This window comes from Nothobranchius furzeri, chromosome 14 (assembly GCF_043380555.1).
Source record: "Nothobranchius furzeri strain GRZ-AD chromosome 14, NfurGRZ-RIMD1, whole genome shotgun sequence".
Classification (NCBI taxonomy): Eukaryota; Metazoa; Chordata; class Actinopteri; order Cyprinodontiformes; family Nothobranchiidae; genus Nothobranchius; species Nothobranchius furzeri.
The window spans coordinates 24,945,866-24,964,404 of record NC_091754.1 but is presented as its reverse complement, the minus strand read 5'-3'; the positions used below and the strand labels follow the sequence as shown (position 1 = coordinate 24,964,404).

The window sequence follows — 18,539 nt, the reverse complement described above, 5'->3', positions numbered from 1 at the left end:
AGCCATCATTTTCTGATGATAGAAACATTAGTCTGCAACTTATAATTTATTCATGTCTTTCCTGATATTTATTGGCAACCAGTCAAAACAGGAACAGATGTCCAAGATATCTGTGACACACGTTTAGCTTAATTTTCTATTTGCTTTCTATTTGATTTTGAAACAAAAGATACATATTTTTGAATGATAACATTGTATTTGTGTAAAAATTATTCAACATCCCCTTAATGCTTAAACCCCAAAGGAATGCCAGTGCATATTAATGAGTGTACAGGAGAAACATACATTTATTTTGCTTCATTACGTCCCACTTGTTAAAGCCCGTTTGCATTTTCCCGCTGAAGAGCTTTGTGCGTTTGTGTGCTCGTTCGTGTGCACGTGTACAGCAAATGCGTTACCAGATGGCTTGTCTTGATAGCAGTTCAGTAAAGTCGGGTTTGCTCCATGCTTTAGGAGCTTGCTAGCGATGCTGGTCTGCAAGAGATGGGAGACACACTCACATTTACAGTAAATCCCAGAGAAAACAAAAAAGATTTCATCTTATTTTTTAGTATACTGTCATTCATGACAGGTAAGGAGAAGCCTCTGAGTCAGAAATAACCCTAACCCCAATGACATCACATCAGGACAACCTAATAGTTTTCAATTAAACATCCATGACAGTGGTAGAAATGTTTCTACTGAATAACCAACAGCTCATACTATGGTGGGAATCTAAAATATGTATTTGATTTTATTTTTTGTTATGCACTACAGAAATAAGAGCAGGAACAGGTGACTCAGCGCTTTCTCCAGACTGCCTCAGACGTAAGCCAGCAGCTGTCCACTCATGAAGTTTGAGCATGTCTTCTACCCATGAAGCCTATCAGCAAAAACCCAGCTTCTATAAATACTGGTGACAAGTCAGAGGCCCAAAAGATCTGAACGCTTCAGCAGCTCGAGTTTAATAGAAGAGATGGAGAGGTTTGTGAGCTAGTTTGCTAGAGCTAAACATCTTTCTGTGTGACTTTACTTTAATTAATACAAGCAATATTTAGTCCGAGTGTTTAATTGTAGCTGTCACATTTCATTTCAATAATCAAAAGAATAGTTAGTAACGCTTCCTTTTACAGTCTCCTAATTACTAAGTGTTTACATGGTAATTACATAGTAAGTTAAAGTGTATTATTGTTTCCGAGTTCTTAAATAGTTATTACCATGTAACTCAGGTTCAGTTCTAGTTTTTATTTTTATTAATCATGCCCAGTAAATACCGTTTTAAGTAACAATTACACTTTATTACAATTGTACAATTTAATTACACAATAATACACTTTAACTTACTATGTAATTACCATGTCAGTACTTAGAAATGAGGGAAGTGTAAAAGTAAGCGTTACCGAATAGTTTCCCCAAAAGAATCTCGGTAACACTTTAGGAAACACAAATGAACCATTAATTAGCTGCCAATTAATATGCACATTAGTGGACTACTAAGTCCGAATTAGTCATTATTAAAATATTATTAGGTGCTTATTACCAATGCTGTAATTCTAATATTAACAGGCCATAAATTAAGAGTTGTATCAAAATAAGCCATTCATAATTGTTTGTTAACTGACAGTAAATGGTTTGTTGCTGATTAACGCACATGCTAATTAGCTCAAATCAATATGTGGCTTTTAACAAAGTAATTCAAGGGGAATAGTTATTCTGCATTAATAACCAAAATTATAATGTTCTGGTATTATGTAAATAAACACCAAACGCCACGTGTTAATAGAGCCTAAACAACAATCAAACAATCAAACCACTTGTAAGCAAGAATATACAGGTGCTGGCCAGTAAATTAGAATATCATCAAAAGGTTGAAAATATTTCAGTAATTCCATTCAAAACGTGAAACTTGTACATTATATTCATGCAATGCACACAGACCAATGTATTTCCGATGTTTATTACGTTTAATTTTGATATTTATAGGTGACAACCAATGAAAACATCAAATCTGGTATCTCAGAAAATTAGAATATTCTAAAGGCCAATGAAAAAATGTTTGTTTCTCTAATGTTGGCCAACTGAAAAGAATGAACATGAAAAGAATGTGCATGTATAGCACTCAATACTTAGTCGGGGCTCCTTTTGCCTCAATAACTGCAGTAATGCGGCGTGGCATGGACTCGATCAGTCTGTGGCACTGCTCAGGTGTTATGAGAGCCCAGGTTGCTCTGATAGTCGTCTTCAGCTCCTCTGCATTGTTGGGTCTAGCGTATTGCATCCTCCGCTTCACAATACCCCATAGATTTTCTATGGGGTTAAGGTCAGGCGAGTTTGCTGGCCAATCAAGGACAGGGATACCATGGTCCTTGAACCAGGTGCTGGTGGTTTTGGCACTGTGTGCAGGTGCCAAGTCCTGTTGAAAGGTGAAGTCTGCATCCCCATAAAGTTGGTCAGCAGCAGGAAGCATGAAGTGCTCTAAAACTTCCTGGTAGACGGCTGCATTGACCCTGGACCTCAGGAAACAGAGTGGGCCAACACCGGCAGATGACATGGCACCCCACACCATCACTGACGGTGGAAACTTTACACTGGACCTCATGCAACGTGGATTCTGTGCTTCTCCGCTCTTCCTCCAGACTCTGGGTCCTTGATTTCCAAAGGAAATGCAGAACTTGCTTTCATCAGAAAACATAACTTTGGACCACTCAGCATCAGTCCAGTCCTTTTTGTCCTTGGCCCAGGCGAGACGCTTCTTGCGCTGTTTCTTGTTCAAGAGTGGCTTGACACACGGAATGCGACACCTGAATCCCATGTCTTTCATGAGTCTCCTCGTGGTGGTTCTTGAAGCGCTGACTCCAGCTGCAGTCCACTCTTTGTGGATCTCCCCCACATTTTTGAATGGGTTTGTCGTCACAATTCTCTGCAGGGTGCAGTTATCCCTAGAGCTTGTACACTTTTTTCTACCACATTTTTTCCGTCCCTTCGCCTGTCTGTTAATGTGCTTGGACACAGAGCTCTGCGAACAGCCAGCTTCTTTAGCAATCACCTTTTGTGTCTTGCCCTCCTTGTGCAAGGTGTCAATGATTGTCTTTTGGACAGCTGTTAAGTCAGAAGTCTTCCCCATGATTGTGGTGCCTTCAAAACAAGACTGAGGGACCTTTTAAAGGCCTTTGCAGGTGTTTTGAGTAAATCAGCTGATTAGAGTGGCAGCAGGTGTCTTCTATATTCAGCCTTTTCAGAATATTCTAATTTTTTGAGATACCAAATTTGGAGTTTTCATTAGTTGTCACTTATGAATATCAAATTTAAATGTAATGAACATTGGAAATACATTGGTCTGTGTGCATTGCATGAATATAATGTACAAGTTTCACGTTTTGAATGGAATTACTGAAATATTTTCAACCTTTTGATGATATTCTAATTTACTGGCCAGCACCTGTATTCTCCATTCTAAAGTCGGGTTTTGTTCATACCTACTCACTAGTAGTTTAAGCAAAAATATGTTCCCCATGAATTACTTCGTTAAAAGCTGCATATTGATTTGAGCTAATTAGTATGTGCGTTAATTGGCAACAAACCCTTTACTTTCAGTTAACAAACCATTATGAATGGCTTATTTTGATAAAAATCTTAATTTATGGTCTGTTAATATTAGAATTACATCAATTGGTAATAAGCACCAAACATCTTAATAATCACTAATTCAGACTTAGTAGTCCATTAATATGCATATTAATTGGCAGCTAATTAATGGTTAATTTGTGTTCCCTAAACTTAAGTGTTACCAAAATCTCATAAAGGCTTAACTGCCACAGTTTCAGTCATAAGACCGAAGAACTTAATCTCATTCAAGGTGGGTGGCATTTAATTCTTCATTAATTTTTGTCTGAAAATTCAACATAAAACTATTTAAATGCTTGTCCCTCTGGAGAACTTGACTTTTAAATCTTTGATTCAAACTAAAAAAAGCTCTGAGGCAAGACCCGACTTATCACACGTCCAAGGTGGGGAAGCTTAATTAGCTGCATAATAGGGTCCTACATCTTCTTAAAGGGTCATATCAGAGTGCGCCGAGCGGTCTTTGAGTTAATGTACCAGCTGCTGTCATAACAGCCAGTGAGCATTTCTCAGTAAGATTTTGACTTGTAACAGTAAAAAAGAAGTTATTCTTTGCTTGGACACACACACACACACACACACACACACACACACACACACACACACACACACACACACACACACACACACACACACACATGCGCCCACTTTAAAACAACCTCCTGTGCCAGCCATGTGATCCTTAGAGACTAGCTATACGAAGACAACAAAAGGTAAATCAGGGATCAGGGAGTGGTTTGTAAGCAGGAGCTAATGCACAAATACAGGGAGGCGACTGGAGTGGTTTTAGCACTGCAAGGAAAACCTAATCAATTCTAGAACCCTCCAAATAGCTACTGCTAAGTCTGATAAACACGTGCACACTATCTCTGCAGAGAGTGCAAGAAAAGGAATCCATTTTTACTGGCCTGCAGTTAGGATTTGTAAATGCAGATTTACTGATTAATTACCTTTTGGGAATCTAATGGGTGGAACCGACTGTCTGAAAGGGAACTATAAAAACAACGACAAGCTGATCTTTATAAGTATAACAGAGGAGGGTAATGTGGTGGGTAATGCGCAGGAAAAGGCGCTTTGCTCACATTGTGGTAAGAAGAAACAAAACACTGATGACATGACTCAACAGCAGACGGGTGTAAATAGTGCAAAGTGAGTCTGAACACCAAATGAATATATTCTGCTTGTCAGAAGCCAAACACTCAGCCCAAAGGGTATTAAATATCACGCTGGGTCAGCAGGATCCAAATGTCATCACTTCCCACTGTTCGTAGCTGGAACCCTTCCAGACCGGATCCTATTTTCATCCTGTTCCATATGCTCATCTGGAAACGTATCTCCCCACCTCTAACCAAAAAACATTCAACTGCTAATAAAAAATGACATAATTACTTCATATATAGTCTGGCTTTGTGCCAGCTGTTTAACCATCTATTGGAAAATGCCCAAAAGCATAAATTCACCTGGAGGCAAGTTCCTCAGGAGGAGGGGCCATCAATATTATATTTTCTCATTATTTAATTAATTGAAGCAATCACATTGGATCAATTGAGCTTCAAGGCCTGACACTTGTGTTTCCAAGATGTCAAAGACACCCAGGCATTGTGTCATTTGTAGGTTACCTGTCCATATTTGGATGCCAAATGGAGTGGAGTCCAAAAGTTGTTGTCAGCTGGATGAGGGTTCACTTCATTCTCCAGTAACACAAACACCACCTCTCTGTAACCACTGGCACAAGCGATGTGGAGCTTCAGAGAAAGGAGAACCAAAGAGACGCTTGTGTTAGAAAAAAGAGATCAAACGCCTAATTTGGTAAAGAATGAGTTGAATGTGCATGACGTATCTCACCAGAGTAACTCCATCATCATTGGTCTGGTTGAGGCTTTCGCCTGACGCTACAAGCTGTTTCACATCTGACAACATTGTGGAGGCTCTCTGTGTTTTCATGGTGTGTATGGAAGCTAAATCTACGCCTAAAAGACAAGAATAGCAACGTTCCACTCAAATTTGCATGTTCAGTAATACATAATTTTCAGTTTTTTTTAAGGAAGATGGTCTTTTTTACATCTACAGTATAATTCTGAAATAAAAGCACAAATGATAAACCAACAATGCTATTAAGAGTGTTACAATACATCGATTATGAATCCAAAATGCAATAATTGATAGACTACTAATCAAATGCACATTTATTTATAAAGTTGCTCGTCTTTGAAGTTCTGACATGCCTTTTTCCACCTGCTCCTGCACATCACCGAGTGCGTGAGAAAACAGTAACTGAAGAAATTGTTTGACCCCAGGAAATAAATGAGTGCAATCAGTTATAACATCATTTACTATCCATCGATGGATCCTGAATTGAATCAAATCTGAAAGGCATTGTGTTTGAATTTCAAATATTGGCAAACATTGAACTGCAGTCTACTGTATCGATGTGATGTTGTATTGTGGTCAGACTAGTGACTTACACCCTTAGCTATAATGGAGGGAAAAAAACATTAACCCATGAACTTTTTAATTCCTAGAGTTTGTGTGGCTTAAGTCGATGTCTATAAATGAACAGGAGGTAAATTACTTCTACAAAAATGATTTGTTTTATCTGAATAATAATAATAATAATAATAATAATAATAATAATAATAATAATAATAATAATAATAATAATTACTATTATTATTATTGATATGAAGTATATAGCACTCTTTAGGGCATCAGAAGCACCTTCCATTATTGATGCACTCTCACATTGGCACACTACTGGTGATGGTGAGCTACTATGTAGCCACACCCACCCTGGCGCAGTTTGGCAGAGGAGAAGCTGCCGTTTTGCATAATAAGCCCCTCTGACCACCACCAATGCAGGCATGTCAGGTTAGGTGTTTTGCCCAAGGAATCAACATTAGAACATCTCTGAAGGGAGCTAGAATTGAACCCACAATCCTCCCATCATGAGGCAAACCCACTCTACCTCCTGAGCTATGCTGCCCCACATGATCGGATAAAGATTACAATAACTAAAAACTACAAAGGCAAATTTGGAAAGCTAATTAGCTTAAAACATTGTTTTTGCCTCTTAACAGCATTCTAACATATTGTAAAAAAAAAATGGTGGTTTTCTCCCATTTGTCTAAAAATGAAAGGAACCGTTGAACCATCTGGTTGTCGGCCTCACTGAACCTCCAAACTTCCCTGGATTCTCAGTTCATTACACACTTGCGTATTTAACGACAGAACACAGCTGGTGTGAGAGGTTTGCGGTGCAATAATATCAGAGAAGGAGAAACAATCGGCTGCTACCACTTCAACTTTAGCACCAACTACCAGAAACCCCCAAAACACCATTTGAAGTCACGGACGACAAAAAGGCGTTTGGACCTAGAAAACAGCGACTGGTGTTTAGCGCTCTCTTCCAGTGGACGTGGATCCATGGAAGATAATTGGGGGAGGGGTGTTCTGTGACCGTGTTTGCATTCAAAACCTAGCTTGTTTGCAGATTCGCTACAAAAGCTTTAAGTTCTAGACCATCACACACTGAGGGTGCCTGTTTCAGACAATGGAGATCAATTCACCTCTTAATAATTACAAGCTCACTCTGAACCCAACTTTAGTTGCTGTAATAACGTTGATCGATTACCAATGAGTTTATTTATCACTCTGATAAGCTCTTGGGCACTAACTAATGAGACTTTCCCAAACCAATTGGCTGAATCAATATGCTTGTCTTTGCCGGCAGATCATAGCCTCAAGGTCTAGAGGTATTTCCAACATATCAACGCAAGCATCACAAGACAAAACCAAAGAGTTGATAGTTTCCACAGACTGCATAAAAAGCATAAATAAACGGAGGAATCTAATAAACATGTATCCTGGAATCCCTCTGTGTGATGCTGTGAACCACAGACAGACTCTTTCCCATAACTGCACAGGCTTGATAAGCAAAAGGAGAGCGTACCATCATGTTGCTATAGCAACACTGGCTGAGTGAGCCCATGTGATTAAGTGTACATTTCATGAGGGCAAACCCAGTAGGAGGGTAGTGGGTTTCAAAGATCCCACGAAGCTGAGTGAAAAATAGTGGCGGTCTGCTCTTGATAAATCTGCCTTAACTCATCAGGTGGCATGAGTCATGTGATTAGTGTCAAGATAATGCAAGTAAACAGCAAGGTGGTCGAGGAAAATCCCTCAGTCACTTCCCGTATCTGTTTCTGTCTTTGTCAGCGGGATTCTGGTTTCTCTGTATGTTTCTGGCATCCTTCCCTCATTCGCTTTGTCGCTCCTCCTCATTCAGTTTTCCCCTTCATGTGTTCATCTCCATTTTTCAGCTAAACTATTGACCTTCTCCTTTCTCTGTGGGTGGTAGTCGCCACCATTAGGCCCGTGGCTGTCTTTCACCTTCACACAGTCGCACAAAACAACTCAGGTTCAAATATGACTAAAAATAAACATTTACTTATTTTAATGTTACTCTTTTGAAAGATTTGCAAAAACATGAAATCAAAAACACTAACTGTGACTGAGTGAAGCTCATTACTGGGGAAGTGTCTAAGTTACCACAGAATAAACAACACCCCGACAAAGCTTTTACCGTTTTCTTCAAGGTGTTTTCGGAGAATGTAGCTTGTCTCTGTTCCCTCAGAGGAGTAGTCAAGAGGAATTTTTCCATTGATGTCCTGCAGTAGAACGTTCACTCCGCTCTGTCAAGAACAGGAAACAAGAAAAAGCAGTTAAAGACTCTTTGGACTTGAATGTATGACAATATTATCTAGCTGTACTAGTGACATAAACCTGGACTAAATCACAAGGATAATGGACTATATGGTGAATTTTAAAAAGCTATCAGAGAAGTGCTTGGGTGGGGGTGGGGCACTGGTTATTATTACCCAGGACTGTCTGGGTCTGTGACAAGATTAATGCTTCCTCAAATTCAAACTGGGACCCTGCCACTGTGGTTTGCTGCCTCAGCACAAAATGGCATAAGAAACCTCCCTATCACTTCTTTTTTATCACTGTTAAAATCAATTCAAGGTTTGTTTACATTAACCAATCAAGACCTTGACTATACAGTTTTGTATATTTTAGGAGAACTGCACCAAAACAATTTCAAGCACCTGTGCTCGTTCAGTGAAACATTGCAGAGGTGTTTGTAAAGGCAAGCCCCCTTTGACAGAACACTTTCATGCCAGGCTTGTGATAGTGTCAGTGTGTGATTCATGTAGGAATTCAGGCAGCTTGGGGGCTTCCAAGTCTACCCACGGTTCTTACACCTCTGAGCCACCAAGGGAGGCAGTGACGAAGCCTAAACAGTTGATGTATGAAGGGGAAAGCCAGCCTCGTGGCTTCAGGGTGTGGTACTGATGCCTGTCTGTTTTACCAGTCAGCTGCAGGATTTAGAATGGGAGATATCTAACACAATTTCCTTTCAGATTTCCCTCACTTAATTCCACCCTGTAGAATCCCACGATTTTGCAGAACTTGCTTTAGAGATTCCTTTATTCTGGTAGTTGTATTCATTTTATGTGTATGGACAACTTTTGATTAGGGTTTTGATGACAAAACTGATCCCTTGCAAGTAATGCAAATAATGCAAACTACACTTTTTAAATTATGGCGAAGAAGCCTCGTTATCTTATGAGCCAGGTTCTTTTGAAGGTTTCTTCCTGCTAAAGAGGTGTTTTCCTCTCCACTGTCGCTACATGCTTGCTTGGTGTGATGATTTCTAGTCAGTGACTCGGTGCAATCTGCTGCGTTCCTTATGTTGGACATTTTTAACTAACTGGCATGAATGAATAACTCATTTGGAATGTTTACTTTGTGCCTCGAGACAACTCTTGTCGTGATTTGGAGCTATATAAACAATCTGAATTGAATCAAACTGAATTTGTACTGTACCAGAATAACAGAAGATATAAAAACAAACTGGATGTTCCCTATTGACATTCTACTCTGATTCTCATTTTATCGCCCCTTCTTTGGGTTCAAGTGCTTCACGTAACAACCACGTAGCAGTTACAACCATGTCTGCTATAAAAGTCCTCTGGTTGTTTGACTAAGCCATAAAAAGTGCACCTGTGTAACGATTCTCGCTGCACAATATTTGAAAAAAAAAAAAAGCTTTAAATGAGGACTCTCGTTTTAGGTTTACAGCTAACAAAATGCAAATAACACTGTTTCGGCCTGGCAAAGAGATTTACGGCCAGTTTTGCACAGGAGTGGAAAACAGTGAGTAGAAAGTGAATAATGGGAAGAAGAGTGTTAACTTGATTTTCCATTTGAACAATATTTAGATGCTCGAAATTACATTTTTAGTGTTTTCAGAAAAAAGGGCTTTGTAAGGACGTTGTCTTTGATCATTTTTAATGGCTGTCTTTTGCATCTACTGTAAACTGTTTTTGCTTACCTTTGAGGAGGGTAAATTAAACAACATTAACAACACAAGAAGCTGGTTTATGATTATCCATGAAAAATAAGAACCCTTGTCAAGCACCTTTTGAAGAGCAGGGGATGAGATTACGAGTGAGTCAGACGGAGAGTTAATTATGAAAGCAGCATTACGCCTCAGCTCCCCACCCACCTACATGACATAACACGATATGCACACAAACACACGTGGTTTGCTCTCTAATCGTTTACTTCTGTTCTGTATGGATTTTTATTTTACAGCTTAATACGGAATACTTTTAACATTTGTGTTTAATAAGGCTTTCCTTGAACTGTCAGGCCTCTCTCACTGTTAAGAATTGGTAACGAAAAAGGATCCTGGACTACACAATTAACTTCAAAGTCCAGAAATAGTCAATAAAGTCAAGGAGGAAAGGTACTGACTGACATCTAAGTCAGGAGGCCACTTATGACCAGCAGCTGGACAAACTCAGGGGTTGCCTTCATAAAATGCCTTTCATTTTAACAGAAGTTAAAACCATATTTTGTTTCTGGCTTTCACAAAGATAGTAACAGCAAAACAGTCATTTGTGAAAATTGTATAGATAAATGTCCAAATTTTATGCCGTCTTGTACTTTGTTGTGTAAAATCTACAGTTTCACGCTGTCTCTGAGACCTGAACCCAACATGAGCAACATTCATTCAAGACAAAAATGTAAAACACAATAAAAAATCTGTATAATTAATGAGTAAAGAAATGATCTGAATTAAAAAAACAACTACATATATTTCTGCTGCTCACATATTAAAAACAGTTTAGCTCGCCACATTTTTTGTGAAAACAGTAACAGGTAAAATAAACCAACAAAAAATTCAAAAAAACTTTTTTGAAATAAAATTTCACATAACTGAACTTTATCTTTCTGAAATGTTTCTGTTTCTCAAGTTTGACTTGAGTGTTTTAAATACATATTGATTTTTTAATTAAAAAAAGGAGCATTATGCAACACATCTCCACAGGCTAAACTCTCTACAAAGACAAATTTGGTGTGCCACCCCAATATTTTCTTTGGCTCTGTCTGGCCACCCTTATCAAAACTTTGTGGAGGCGCCCCTGAACACGAAGCAACCACAGCATGATGGATCCTCTTCAGACCTCTCAAAGATGGAGATCTGCAAACATCACACCCTTGTGTCTCAGTCATTAAACACTGTGATCGCTAGAAATCAATACTAGCTAATAGATGTGTGCTGTGGCGAGGCATCCCAGGGGAAGTCTGCTGGCCTGGACACCTTCAACGTGTAAATCTAAACAACATAAACTGCTCCCACATGCTGAGTCAGCTGTCTGGCTCATGGCTCCTGTGACATTCAACGCTGCCGTCTACACAGCTGATATAGATTTAATCTGATGCGCTTTTTGCCACCTGAAGGTTGCAACTGTTTTAGGCTTTGAATCTTTTTCTAATGCTGATGCATTAGGTTCTAAGAGTCTTTATACTATGTGTTAAAATAGGGATGTTATTATTATTGTTGACAACATCTACATACCATTCACACATAAACATCAAACTCTTCAGCTACTTCTCCCCTCAATCAAAATATCGAAATTGGACAGATCTGAGGTTTAGTTTTCAGATATTTTCATTGGCTCAACTGGCCTATAAATTGAGGTAGTTGTCATATTTTTCACAGATGATGATTTAATGTCTAATGGTAGGAGATATGTGACATTCTTGGCAAGGCAAGGCAGCTTTAGTTGTGTAGCACATTTCGTACACAGAAGCAGCTCAGTGTGCTTTCCAGGAGCAAGAACAGCAAGAACATAAAACTTTAAGGTAAACGTGACAACATAAAATGGCAGATTTTAAAATCAAATGTAAGATACACAAGTTACATTACATTACATTTAAATCCTTGAATACAAATAGTTGCAATAATTAGATCAAAAGGCGAAGTTAAAGGGTGAGCAGTTACAGTGCAGAAGGTGCAGCAGAAGAAACAATCATTCAAAGGCTGATGAAAGTTTATTTAAAAGTTACTAGAGTTAGAGCACATTTGAGGTCATGAGGAAGCTGATTACATCTGTGTGCATCGTAGTGGTTATACACGGGGTTCTAACAGCTGACTGTTGTTTAGGAATTTCAGAGCCCTGTTGGACGTATATACAGGAAGGAGATGCAACATGTATTTTAGCCTCATGCCACTGAGTGATTTAGAAAATTGAAGCACTTTGAAATCAATTCCTTAATTTACTGGTAACCAGTGTAACGATTTAAGAACAGGGGTGTTGTGCTCGGCTCTTGTGAAGACTCTAGCAGCAGCTTTCTGAATGAACTGCTGTAGTCCAGCCTGTTGGAGACGAGCTCATGAATGAGCTGGGCATGAGACCTCTGAGTCTTACTACTTGATGAAGATGATGAAACGCTGCTGTAGTTATAGTCTTAATGTGACCAGTAAAGCTCAGGTTTGAACAAGTTATGACACAAAGCTTCTAACCCGAGTCTTTGTCTTTATTCCTCTGGAGCCAAGTGAAGCAATAACCTCCATCCCACAGCACCCTTCTTATTTCCAAAGACAACTTCAAGCTTGTCTTTGTTTAGCTGGAGGACGTTTGACTGCATCCAATCATCATCTTGGCTAAAATAATTTACAAAATCATAAGTTTCTTCAACAAAATTTTACGTTGTAATTTTTTAAGTATACTTTGAATAAAAAACATATCAAAAATGACAAAATACACACACACACACACACACACACGCACGCACACACGCACGCACACACACACACACACACACACACACACACACACACACACACACACACACACACATATATATGTGTGTGTGTTTTATTTTTGTCATTTTTGATGTTTTTTATTCAAAGTATACTTAAAAAATTACAATGTAAAATTTTCTTGAAGAAACTTATGATTTTGGTTATTAAACAACATTTCAAGTAGCACTGCACATTTTCAGCCGAAAAGCTGAAATAAAAAAAAATCATGTCTGACATTAAGCAAAGATTATTGCAGCCAGGGGCTTGCTTTAAATGATTCGTATTCACAAGCCTCAGAGTTCAGGAGCTTCTTCCTTTACAAACACAGAAAGTGGGTCAGCTCCCCAACTGCATCCCTGCTGGGTTTGAAATTGTAAAAGTGAGGATGCCATTTTGGAACTAAAACAGAGCAACTCACTTTTCTGTGATGACGCAACAGCTGTCTGCATCTGCTCGGGCTTAGAGGCTAAAATAAAAATATTTCACATAATGTTGACGACAAAGACGAAAAGAAAGCATGCACTAAAACCTAACCCTTTGGTTACACACAGGTAGAAACCAAAGCATAATGAAGCAAATGTGATTAAGCTTCATCACTGGTTACATCTTTTATCAGTTTCATGAAGAATAAAAAGACAGAATCATAATTTAGCATCTAGATGAATAAAACTGAGACGTATCTAGTGCAGTGTAATATTAGAAGGAAAAGCAAGAAAGTGTCAGAGATCATGAATGATAATGAATTATGAATCAAGACGAGTTTAATAAATGCAGACCAGGAAAAAAGGAATTATGCTTACGCCTGTGTACGTGACTATTATTCTTGGAGTTCATGAATGATTTTTGGGTAGATTTAAAATAATGGAACTCTTTTATTTGCCAGCTTAAAATCCACTGTGTCTCAGCTGCTGCTTAATCCCACCAGGTCCTTAATAGCAGACATTAACCAAAACCGGAGCTTTATAGGTTTAAGAATGGCTTGGGAAATGGGTTGGAAATGATTAAGTTTGGAAATGGTTTGCTTCCCCGCTGTTTGGAAGCAGCAGATAAGAGAATTAATATCACTGCCGGCAAAGGGCTCTGTCTCCTCATCAGCACCCCCCCGCCAGAACCCCTGCATCACTCACAAGACAAGATTGCTAACATCTCTGTCAGCAAAAAGACACATCTGAGCAGAGACTGGAGACAGGAAATCAAGGACATAGAGGCAGAGGGCAAAGGGAGGGGAAGGGAAATGAGGGAATGGATGGCAGAGTGGGACACAATAGATTAGCACATATTAGCTGGTGTATTCCTTCCTGTTCCAGTCCAAGATAAGAGTGGCACAATTGAGCTCTTCTAGCAGGCTGATTCTTCAAATTTCCCATTCAAATCTAAACCTGTTAGATCTTAGATCTCCACTCACATCGGCTCTGATGGGAGCAACGTAAAAACGGAGCAGAAAGACTCAACATGCACTGGTTCTAGAGTCGAGGAGATGAATTAGAAGCTATACGACATGTTTGTGTTTATTAAGTCAAACAAGTATTTTTATTAGGCTAAAAAAACAGATAAAAGCTACAACACATTTATGATTTACCAAACATCTCACTTGCTCTTTGAAAAAATCAATCTGGTGTTTCTTTAAGCTCACAAACCGGAAACAGGAAGCCACGTTATTTATAGGTCTGAGTCCCCGTGTGGCTCTTAGTTACCTTGACTCATATCAGCAAAACCCAAGTGAGCCAAATAAGCTGGGCCATAATCACCAGCATTACCACCAATCACCAGCGTTGCTTGCCTGGTCTCTCGGGAGTTTGCTGGCTCCGTCTTCAGCGCGTCTCTTTCTCATCCATGTCTCTGGCAAAAGGAGCAGCAGCTAGTCTAGAATTTAGACCAACCGTTTGCCGAAGCAACGTGGTTTTGTTCTGCACATTTATTCACATATACGATGGCTTGCCAGACTAAGCACCAGCATCAAAAAGGTACATAATCAGATTCACTCCGCGCCGGACTCCACAACAACGCTTGAATATTTTATTTTCTGGAACGAAGACGAATCTGAGGCAAACGGTTATCAGTAAAACAGAACTAGTTATCAGTTGGTGATATCTGTTGAGTAGATCACAGCGAAATGTCCTAAACTGTTACTGATTTAACTGACAGTGCTCTTCTACTTTCTTATCTTATGGGACTTCCTTCTACATAAACATATGCTGCAGAAGATGCACACGCTAATTAAAAAAAAGAAAAGAAATCAAGGAAACAAACGTCAAGTAAACCTCATCTGAGAGACAAATTTACCCCCAAAACAAATGTACACTTCCACGAAATGAAAATTTTCATCTCGCAATGTTTGATTAATCCAAGCCGAATGTTAACACAGTCATGTTGGCAGGCACTATAGGGCAACATTTTAGCACATTAACACACCTGAAAGGTAAAGATGTCTTTGGTGATCAGTAAAAATGTTTGAAACTGTTTTGTATTCCTTTAAAATGCTTTTGCTTTCCCTTCACTACGTGTTCCAACAAAGGTCACTTCTGTGTCAATTTTGTTTATTTACAAGGAAACAGTTTTGTCTGTAGTGAAAGGGGGACGCATTTAATGGCTATCTCCATTAAAGCAGCAATAAACCAGCCCGTCTCCGGCCAGCTTTGCGTCATAAATGCATCAAAACACATTTGGAATTCCCGTATTCCTGTCATCTTCCTCAGACTTTAAGCATCCCAAGTGACTTTCTTCTTGAATTTTATTTAAATTTGTATACAAATACATCAAAATAACCAAAAATTTGAATCCAACAGCTCTAAGGTAACAGCTGATGCATTCATTCTACACAGCGAGCTCCTAAACATATCCATTCCTCTCAGGATCAGCTCTTCCTGCCTAACAGGAAAGGAACAGCAATCACCCAGGACCCAATCAGCAGAACCAGACCTTACAAGAATCGGTAGACCTCTAAACTGCTGTCAACCCTCTCTGGGTCTAATCAACGCCAGCAAAGCTGCTCCAGCCCATTGAGTGACTGAGCTAGATCTGTATACCCTCCCCTGCAGCTGGCACATCTCTGACTATAGAACTAATCAGTACAACTAGTGCTCTTGTCAAAACCCCCTCCACATAACAGGCTCTCTCTTTGATGTCACGCTTATGTAGATGTGAAAAAAAGGCTTTAGACAAGTTTGTGAGAGAATGAAAAGTTATGTGTAAATCCCTCTAGAATACAAAACCATCATCAGTGGATGCTATTCCATTTGAACTGAAAATGATTGATGGGTGGTGCACAATTAGACCCCTCAGTTCAAAAGCAAACATTAAAACCATCAAAACTGCTCGTCCACCTTGAACTAACCTTAATAAAAACAAAAGGTTTCATTAAGAAATTGGTAGCAACATCTCAAATGTGTGCACCATTGTTTGTGTGCTTGACTCACCAGCAACAGCAACAGCACCATGTCTGCATGGTCACACACACATGCAACATGCAGAGCTGTCCACATGTCTTCATCCTGCAGGTTGACATTCAGGCCTCGCTCGATCAGAAGCTCTGCTGCAAACACGTTGTCATGGCGAGCACACTGCAGAGAGCAGAGAGGGGGAATGACATTATTATCGGTTCAAGGGATGGCACGGCTGACAACTAAGAGTACAGAAGATTAATTATGTGATAAATTTAAAATGTTATGACATGATAATTAATCTATGTAAAAATCTATAGTTCAGTAGTAGTTCTGATTACATTCCTGTCCCAGCAAAACAATGATCATTAAGGCCTTGGGGATGTTATTAGGTCACCACATAGCAGCGACAATGATAAATGTGAGGATAAATATTATTCATGTTCAGGTTTATATTGATTATTCTGTAAAGGCTTTCAGGCTATAATAGAAGTAAACCTTTGGAAATAAATGCTATGAATCATGGGAATTACTACAAAACATCCATTTTTACACATAAATCATCAAAACTATCTTACTAGATGCAGCAAGGATCCCCCTGAGGACGTTTGGGTGTTGAGGTCCACTCCTTCCTTCAGGAGATGCAACACTGCAACAAAACAAACACCTGAATGTTAACTCTCAAAATGTGTGAAAATATGCAGCAAGCTTCAGAAAAAAATCAAAGGAGCGCACAGACATGAATACACACTGATCTCTGCCTCTCAGTGTCTGAATAGATCAGTGCAAAGTGTCCGGAAACTGTCCGTAGAGCGTCAGGGCTAATCAGTGAAGAGACACTGTGTGTGTGTGTGTGTGTGTGTGTGTGTGTGTTTGATAGCTCCTAGTTTTCTGCAGCAGGTCAGAAAGCCACAGGGTTACTCACATGTCACACACGCTGAGCTCAAATGAGCCCCACCACCCACTAACATACTGGCACAGATCCGGGGAAGGAAACACGGACTGTCATGAAAAAGTTGGCACATTCAACCGTGAGCAGAGAGTTGTGGACTAGACAAGGCTGCTGCAAATCTGAAGCACAACTGATACATTTTTCATGGGACAAGCAAAAAAAACAACAGAAAGCTGGAGAGAAGAGGTGGTGGAGTGTGTGACAAACAAACAGAGAGTGATGAATGAACACATGAAGTTTAAGAGAGAGGTGAGACAATGATGTTTGGACTTTCAGGTGATTTCAGTGACACAAACCTTGTCATGTACATTTGTCATCATCACTATTGTAAAATAGCAAATACAAAATAAACATAACAAGGAAACACAACAACTCTGTTTACAGTAACCATGTTAACGCTGTATAGTAGGTACACGACTCATTTGAGGCTAACTTGTACTGAAATGTTTAAAAAATCGCATCCAGATTAATGAAACATGATCACAGACTGAAGATGCTCTCAAGCAGCAGATGGGGTGATATTTCTACTCTGCTACAACGGACTTGTTTATCATACAAACACAAATGAGTTTTGCGTGGGTCAGCATGCTTAACTCATTACTGAATGGACAAATAAATGATGCACTTTACTAACAATACTCTGTTACAAGCCAAGTCTTGTTAAAAAAGCTTTGCCATAAAGATAACAGATGTCAAATCTGAGTAGATTTCCACACAGCGCACCACTGGTTCTTTAGGGAGGTCTGGTCAGCTTAACACCCCACCTGTTGGAGCTGGTTAGTACAAAAACAGTCAGAAGTTTATTGCACATGAGTGAGAGCATACAAAGAAAGGTCAAGGGTTAAGAGGCATAGACCAACCTTTGTGTTGTAAAAGAAACAAAAAAAGAGCAAAATGACTACCAGCAGTCAATAGAAGCACTGAACCATTTGGAAGATTTCTCAAGTCCAACTATAATGTTCATTTGTTATTTTTCATTATTCTGATGGATATGAACATATTTTTTATTTGCTAATGTTATTTAGCAGTAGTTGGTGTACAATAAACTAGTCTAACACGCCACCCACAGGGATAAGCTGAATGCAAGTTAATAACAGACATAAAAACATAAAAAACATTGTCACGGTAACCCAGTAAGAACAGCAACATAACAAACAACTAAGCAGAGCTCTCCAGCACCACTAAGAATATTGTAGTCAATACAAATACAGATTACCATATAGCTAAAAGCCATTTGTGTGATGTCAGCATGATTATAGACTTAAGAAACTAATACAGGACAAATGCTCGGCACGTTGTTGCAGCTCATGTGGACTTTATTCAAATCGGTCTCTGTAAGCCTTGTTATTCTGTAAATCTAGTAAAATCCCCGTGAAGCAAGATCTATAAATGCATCTTACAGCAACATCGCCATGTAGCTAAGATATGAACAGAAATTCAGAAGGTTGGT

The 18,539-nt window shown here is 39.2% G+C and overlaps 1 protein-coding gene across 1 annotated transcript in view; it reads right to left on the bottom strand.

Moving 5' to 3' along the window:
* The window catches only part of myo16 (myosin XVI), a 109,140-nt gene that overhangs the window by 71,667 nt on the left and 18,934 nt on the right, over positions 1-18,539 (bottom strand). Inside the window, 6 exon segments of the mRNA XM_015966257.3 lie at positions 399-474; positions 5,220-5,345; positions 5,446-5,570; positions 8,183-8,291; positions 16,174-16,317; positions 16,716-16,786. Coding sequence (XP_015821743.2) covers positions 399-474; positions 5,220-5,345; positions 5,446-5,570; positions 8,183-8,291; positions 16,174-16,317; positions 16,716-16,786 — 651 coding nt within the window.